At 37.2% G+C, this 8406-nt stretch overlaps 1 protein-coding gene across 2 annotated transcripts; it reads right to left on the bottom strand.

Annotated features, from left to right (window-relative positions):
* Positions 743-7185, bottom strand: LOC105176781 (conserved oligomeric Golgi complex subunit 4). 2 transcript variants are annotated; one of them, XM_011099684.2, is made up of 5 exons: positions 5513-7185; positions 3614-4863; positions 1984-2036; positions 1098-1225; positions 743-858 (listed from the first exon to the last, which is right to left on the bottom strand). In XM_011099684.2, exons 1-2 carry the CDS (start codon positions 7100-7102, stop codon positions 4234-4236), a joined length of 2220 nt encoding a protein of 739 aa, XP_011097986.1. In that variant the 5' UTR covers positions 7103-7185; the 3' UTR covers positions 743-858; positions 1098-1225; positions 1984-2036; positions 3614-4233. The 2 variants fall into 2 exon arrangements, with proteins under 2 accessions (XP_011097986.1, XP_020554422.1); XM_020698763.1 differs by having other exon boundaries at positions 743-1225.

Here is an 8406-nt window from a genome sequence, read left to right as displayed (position 1 = left end):
TCGTTCAACACTGTCAACAGTTCCTCTTATCTCGCTGACATCACCTATATATTCTCCTTCCTTTCCGCTTATATGTTTGATCATCTTCAAAGAAGAAGAGCAAGCAATCACCGAAAAGGAAAAGACGATTGAGTAAAGAAAATAGAAAATGTGAAAAAATCCAGGACTATTTTACAGCATAACTTATGTTCAATCATCAAGATGACCACTCAATTTGTTCAAAATTAACTTATTATGTATGTGTAAATAATCAAGTTGTTTTATAGCCACAGTAACTAATTGATAAATTCGACGAATAACCTAAGTATATTGCTGACTACGTAAGAAAGGATGCTATTATCACAGTTATCGTAATACACAGTCAAGATCACTGTCCACGCACTTGGACAAATAATATTCAGAATTTTCAGTGAAGAACACAACAAGAAGACATCCTCGACAGCTTAAACTTAGGCAATCAATCACCTGCTGAGTATTTAAAATTGTTCACAGTTGACTGCTTAAACCACAAAGGATTGAGCTTCTTTCCATCAACGCGACAAATAAAATTATGTGAAGGAAGAACTTTTAACCATTTCATACAGTAAATCATCGTAAAACACCCTGAGGAATATAATAGTTGTAAAAGAAAAAGCATTCTTTCTCTGGAGTTAGAGGAGAAACATAAAATTAAGAAAAAGTTTCTGAAACATGATACACCAAAAGGAGATAAATCAATAAGCATTATTTAGAAGTGACTAACTCGTGAATCAAGCAACTGAAACCAGGGGTACTCAGACTCTTCAGGTTTCAAACAGGGGGCCTGTTTCTCTGACATAATCCAATTCAAGAATGCACAACATCAAGAATTTCAGCTACCTGCAACAGCATTGAAGAGATTGACGTTACTGAGAGATGAGACCAAATGGAGAGAAACTGAAACACAAGGGCAGAGGATATAAAGTTCACGTTGGAAAATAGCACCTTTATATCTATAACAGCATAAGATTATTCACAACATATCATAAAACGTATTCTCAATCTCTGCATCAAGCATGACAAATTTGTCGCTAACATTAGAAAAAATGGAGAAAGGCGCACTTCCAAAATCCCCAAACCTTGCTACCAAAATGAAGATCATTTATTGTTCCATATTCCTGGCACAAACGCGAACAGTGTTTCATCTATAGCTTTCAGATGTCTCCAAGAATTTGAGAACTGATTCACAGTCGCATCAATGTAACTGCTGCAGAAGTAGAAGACAAGGGAACTCAATCCTTTGAAGTCTCTGGAAAACATAATATAAATAAAAAGTGGAGCAACTGAGATATCCATCACCATCAATCTAAGCATGAAAAAGGAAGCAAACTTTGGGACAAGATGGGTCGGAGAAAATGAGAACATAGAGGATTGTTATCTTTACAAGGTAAACAAACAATAGTAGTAAGGGATCAGATAACAGGAATTTGAGCATGATGCACAGACTCCTGCTGCTATACACAAAATTTACATAACTCTTTAAACCAATTGATGCTGTACAGGATTCGGACTAACTATATTGACCGCTTCATTCTTCCCAATGTTATACTACCTCAGCATTATTTGAACTATAGAATAAACATAAACAATCGAGTCAAATTTCCAAATAGATACTTGTCAGATATGAGGTTGAAATAACTGCTCATATACTTAATTATGCACATTTCAACAGCATAAGAAAAACTTATAAAGAATTGTCGGTCAGATGGCATCATTTCTGTAGCGATAATACAATGCAAATCATTTTAGTTCAGCCTTATCATCCTTGCGTAGCCAGTACTCCACAGGTGGGAAATGATTTAAGGCGTATTTCATCTTTCATAGAGTTATGCATCCATCTTCCAATTGCATGAGAATGTTCCCATAATTTTTGAAAACATAAACAGCATTTCTCAGTGTCTTGCCAATCAAATTCTTTTCGTCAAGCGAACTACTAGCTTAGACACATCAGAAAGCTTCACTCACCCGTACTGTATCACATCTACACCTGCACCCGCTAGTCCTCGAGATACAGCATCCTGAAAAGTAATTAGGACTCAACCTTAGTCATGAAATCGATTAGCAGGCACAAGCAACTAAACTACAAAAAATGTTCCGCCATCAACATCCTACATTCACTGGATTTTTGGTAAAACCATAAGTCAAGAACTTAGTAAAGATGGAAGTAAAAACATTTGTCATTTGTAGCATTCCTCTGAAAAATGAGAACTATAAATTGACAAAAAAAAAGTCATATTTTCGACAGATGAATATCGATATATTCATTTGACTCTTAGCAAAATGATGGTGGGCTATACATGTATATAACCATCTAGATGGTGGTGGGTCCCCAAGATGCAGCATTAACATTCAGAGCTCATAAAAACTGATTCCCTGTAATTGGCTGAGGTCAAAGTACTCATAGAGGAGTTGAACACCTCAAATTCTGCATGTCATAATATATATATATATATATATTTGACCAAAATGCCCAAAATCATCTAGAGAAAAACTTGTCCATGATAGGATCTTTACAAGGTAAACAAACAATAGTAGTAAGGCTAACAACTGCAAGCAAAAGTGGTGGTGAGGGGCTGGGGCGTTGCAGTGATGAGAAGAGGAACCAGAAGGAGAAAGGGCCAGAGAATCAAGGCAATTAAACGGTTGTCAAGTTGTACCTCCTAGTAACCATACTTAATAAGAAACATCTTTTTGTTTGTCCTTGAGATGCAAGAATTATTCTACAAAGTGGACAGTCCTGGAACATTTCTCCATTTTGAGGATATGCATGCTTTTTGAAGGGATATCTCTCTAGAAACTAATAAACAGATTAAATCAAAGTTGGACTTGGTGTTGTTAGATGTGTCTACAGATCATAAATCAACCAACTAGTGGTGCACACTTCCAACTAATGCAATCACATTCAACAGAAATCTAAGAACACACTCCATGACCAGTCAAACTAAAGAATATAATCTGGGTTAGGGATACCACATACCTATGAGTCAACATGAACAACATAATTTTAGCATACTTTCTTTCTTTTTCCATTCTCTAATCTATATTTCATTATTATTATTTAATGGGAGCAAATAATAATGTTGATAATAATGCACAGGACCCGGTAATATATTGATGAAAAGCAACTTAATCGATTTAAGTTGCTTTAGCTAAACTTTTAACTAGGAGATACATGCACTGATAGATGAAACCAGATCTTAAATATCAAAAGAATATTTTTCATGTAGATGAGATGAAACTACGTATGTAAGAGCTAGATTCCAGATAAACTTTTAGTAATGAAGTCAATATGAAGCACAAAGACACCCTGAATAACTTCGATCCACTACTATTCTTCCAGTATTCCTCATTCATACACTGAGCATGTAGTGGTGCCCACAGAGTTTGAATTGCGAGAATAGCAATTCTGAAAAAAGATCTTACAGAATCAGAGCTATTGTGAAGCAATAATTTTAAGAAATGACAAAAAAAGAAAATTAAAATGCATTAGTAGTTGGAAGACCTTAGATGAGTTTTCTGAGTTTTTGACAAATGATCACTCATAAGTTACAGACACTTTCACCTCAAGATAAAGTTCTGTCATCTAATCACTCACTTTTACAAGTTTGTTCTGCAGCAGCTTTAGGGAATGTTGTTTCCAGATAAGCTTGGACACCACTGACTGATGCTGAGCTCTTCCTTCTTACACTAGGAAAATTTTGAAAATCAACTTTTTCTAGCAAGATAGAGGTTACCTGTTTTATGAACCTCATCAACTGTCGTAAGATAAAGGAAACTGCTTTCTGGATGAGAGTGAAGCTCAGAAAAATATATTGAGCTCTCAGTCATATGGGGTAAAATGATCAATGCAGCATTGCAAAAGAAATCATACCACCAGAGCAGATTTGCGTGATGAATATGACAACACCTTCATGAACCATGGCTTCCGTGATCCTTCGTTGCTTTTTCAACATACTAATAACCCCCTTATCGAACTTGAAGGCACATAATTGGCAACAAAAGGGAATTATGTATCGACCACTTTTCACTCACATAATTAAGTATTAAAGGGACTCATATGTGAAAGAGACGATTTACAGTATTTATATGTATTTGAAAAGGAACAGACTAAAGAAACTCATGATTGGTACAGTAGTTGCAACTTGATCTCTTCTAGAAAATTTAAACTTAAAACAACAAGAAATTGGCCTGAGAGCATGACAAATAGAAATAAGGCTACAATTTAAGCGCAGCTATTGCTTCAGGTTTGAAATCCACTCGGAGACCCAATACTCTTCTGACCTCAGCAGGAGTCAGTCTCCAGGTCATGGGCCCTGAGTTCTCTCCCCAGAAATCCAAAATCTCAGAGACCTTTTCCAAGTTCAGGATAGTAGCCATCTGAGTTAGACGAGAAAATTTGTCCCTAACAGTCCTCTGGGTCATACTGGAGAAATGACTAACCAGTGTCCTGGCATCCCTATCAAGCTGAAGACCTCCAAGTTGACTGAATCTTTTCTGCATCATGATAACTTCAAGCCTTTTCACAATGAAGTCAATGACAAGATGCACAAATGTGTCATAATTGTTGGCCGTCATCAGCGGCTGAAGCCATGCCACATTGGTCTCAACAGCATGGAGAAGCCTTTGCACCCAGGGGTCATTCACTTCATTGTCCGCATATTCTGCTTCAGAAAGTTCATAGCTGATGGTTGCCACACTATCTAACACTGGACGAATTCGGGGTGTCACAGTGGCCACAAGTTGCTCCATTCCAATATTTAGTGCCTTCTTAAAACTGCTGCTCATTTCATTCAATTCGGCTAAGCAAGATTTAACTCTCTCTCTGTCTGCTGGTGTAGGGCATGCCTGATGTAAGGAAACCATGCAGTCTGATTAACATAAAATTTTGGAATAAGCTGAACAAAGAATAAGATGGGGCAGAAAACACAGAAAAGCGTCTTCCCTTCCTAAGATAGTATTATCATATTTATTGAAAATTTCAACCGCCACATAAATATAAGACATATATCGTAGAGTTACTCAAAATATAAAGACATGATGATATGATCATTATTGTTGCTTTCGAGTATCTAAAAAAGAAACTAGCCAGTTGTAGATCATTCTACAGTGCACCTGCACCATCCATCTCCCATTGATCCGATTACAAAGTGTCAAAGAATTACATGTTAGTTGTCTCAATTGGAGCATCAAATCTGACAGGAAGTGTTAGAATGACAAAATCTTGGACACTTTTATTCAATCTTGAATGCAGTCTAAACATCAAGGTCACAACTTGCGAAAATAAAGGCAGAGAATGCAAGTAGTAGTGTATACTTAAAACCGACTTACAGTATCACTGATTGTACTTCTTTTCACAATCTTCCTAAGAACTTAAGTTAGTGCATAGTACTTGGAATTCCAACTTCAAAGTTAGTACCTTCTGATAAATCAAAATAGTAAAAGCAGACATTATAAGAACAGTACTACTCAGTAAGCAAATGACAATCTGACACACCTCTGCACATTGCTCTTCAATCTCGTGACGCAGTTTCAAGGCATACTCACTACTGACATCCATGTTGTTTAAGGCCGTGGCAATCTCTGTACCAGTCTTCTGCACTCCAACACCACCCAAAAACAACTTTGCTCCGAGATTAGGCTCCCTCATCTTCTGCTGCAATGCCTCGCTATATTCACCCCCCAATAAACTCACAGCGCTGCTGAGCACTGCAATCACCGAGTTGATATTGGAGGTAGAAATTGCCCTACGGCAGCAGCTCTGCAACACATAGAATACATCATCCACCATGGATGTGGTGAGACTATCAAGCACATGCTCATCAATCTTGATGGCTTTCCTCACATTCTCCACCATAAAGAACCCTTCCAAAATAACATAATATCCAGTAATGTCCTGGGAAACTTTGCTGAAATTCCCACTTCTAAAAGCCTTTGTGGCTCGTGGGCATAATTCAGGATCAACAGAGGTCAAGCTCCGTATCTTGGAAACCATGTACTCTGTATAATCCTCACCTAACTGTGTCAGCGAAAGTATCTCTTCCAGATAAATCTCAATCTCTCTAGGGTCAGGCCCCTCTGCACCCACCGATAGCAAGTTACTCTTATATGAATTTATCTCAGAAGTCAATTTAGCCAGTTTCCGATACTCCATAAATTTTTTCAAAATATTAGAACCTCGTGAATCACATTCTTCCTGGAGCTCGCAAATGGCGTAAACAATACCATCCTCACCACACAAATTCCTCAAAATTTCATTATTTTCCTCAATAGCCAGGACAATGTCTTTAAACAAATTTGTCAAACAAACTACGAAATTCACCTGACTATTATTATTTGACTGCTCCATAAGTTCCACCAATTGCTCGAATTCCATTCTTGATCTCGTGGAAATTACCTTCTTTAAGTAACTCACATATACCTGCAAGCCCTCCTCTTCAAGGCCGAGAGGCGTATAGAGCTTTATGAAGCGGATAATAGTTGCATGATCCCGCTGATCAACTGCGGCCAAAAGCCTCTTCTTGGCGATGCCTTCCAATTGCTTCTTGTAGGAAAGGAGCTGCTCGCGCTGATCAGCAGCGGAGGAGTCTTTGAATTTGGAATCAATTTGGAGGAAGGTCTGGATGTAGGATGCGGCCGATTCAAAATCCTCAGCAAGGAGAGATTTGTGGACGCCATCAAGGCAGTTGGATCTATCGACAATGGCATCGATGCGGAGGAGCGTGTCTTGGACGCGCGATTGAGCGAGATCGAGGTGGCGCACCTTGGCAGAGACCTGATCGGCGAGGGAGGAGGTGGAGGTAACGTTGGAAAGCATGTAGGAGGAGTCAACCTTCACAATCTCCAAAACATCAGCGAACTTCTGGAGGTTGGAGAGTTGGCGATCTAAATCAGAGCGCTGAGACAGTAAAGTTTCGAGTTCGAGATCCAGGGCACGTTGGTAGGCAATGCATTCATGGAGAAGACGGGTCATGGCCCCTACATCTGTCAGTTTGCTCACGTGTTCAAGCGCTTCCGCCGTGCCGAATTGCAGAGACGAGTTGGTGGAGGCATCGGCATCTGGTTCACTTCTCGGTGTTGCGGCCATTGGGGCGACTGACAATCCTGAGGAGCTTCTTGCCTTTCGATTGATTATCGATAAATATAAAAAAAACTTTTCCTTCAGAAAATCAAAAATAAATCAAACTGCTCCATATTTTATTGAGATTCATTAATAAAATTCGTCCGAGCTCAATTTCTTAACGAATCAAACTTAAATAAATTTTTTGTTTGATAAATTTTCACCCTGCTCTCAAATTTCATTCAATTAGTGAAAAAATAATAAATATTCTTAAAATATCAAATTATTTGAGCTCGTATCTAGTCTAAAGTTTGTCTGAAGCTAAAAAATAATATTCAAACTCGATAATAATTCGAAGAAACTTTAATAATAATGTGTTGAGCTCGACTTGACTCATTTATTTCCTAGCCTAAATATTATGAATTATGAAACAAAGCTAATTTAAATAAAGGGAGAGCGACAAGGGACATGAGGGGGCAAATAATATTTTTTATCCCATAAGTTAGGCCCATTACATTTTTGATCTCATTCATTACGAGATTAGCACTTTTAACCCCGTAATTTATAAAAATTAGCACTTTTGGTCACCATCCACTTTTTTGTTGATAATTTAACGGTGTAGCACACTTGTCTAGCATGTGATCATTAAGTATTTTTTGCTAGAGAGAAAATTAGTTTGTTTTCCGGTTTTGGACCATTTTTGGAAAAAAAATATATATATAACTACATTTGAGGGGAAAAAATAAATTGTGAAGGAATTTAGGGCAAAAGACATAGTTAATTATCTCTTCTCTCGCATAAATTGAATTATATCATTTCCATATTTTTATAAGTTGAAGCCAAGTAGAAACAACACAATGAATCATGTCTTTCACGAGTGAATCAAGTAGGTCAAATGAAGTACTCATATGCTACTATTGGAAAAAGGGCCATTTTTTTCAAACCAAAAATACTTAACGGCAATATGTTGGGCACATTAAATTATAGATGAAAAAATGCATGGAGACTAAAAGTGTTATTTTTTATAAGTTAATGGGACTAAAAGTGCTAATCCCATAATCAATGGCACCAAAAGTGCCATGAGCCTAACTTATGAGACTAAAATTGCTATTTCTCTAGACATGACGTTGAAACATGTAGATATATACATACATACAATATGACACACGAATACAGTAATGAAAGACACAATCGATAATTGTGCAGAATTTCGTTAAATTTATAAATCAGTAATTTATAATTGGCATGTACTTTTTATATATTTCCTTAAAGAAAGAAACAAAGCTTGAAAATTGCATGAGAAATTGATTAATTAAGACAAGTATAGGAAA

The sequence above is a fragment of the Sesamum indicum genome, linkage group LG14, assembly GCF_000512975.1.
Source record: "Sesamum indicum cultivar Zhongzhi No. 13 linkage group LG14, S_indicum_v1.0, whole genome shotgun sequence".
NCBI classification, from domain to species: Eukaryota; Viridiplantae; Streptophyta; class Magnoliopsida; order Lamiales; family Pedaliaceae; genus Sesamum; species Sesamum indicum.
This window is presented reverse-complemented; position numbering and strand designations above follow the sequence as displayed.

Coding starts and splice junctions, on each gene's coding strand:
- LOC105176781 (XM_020698763.1), bottom strand. CDS start 7,102: ATGGCCGCAACACCGAGAAGTGAACCAGATGCCGATGCCTCCACCAAC. Junction 4,864..5,512: donor TTGAAGAGCAATGTGCAGAG/GTGTGTCAGATT, acceptor TCCTTACATCAG/GCATGCCCTACACCAGCAGA.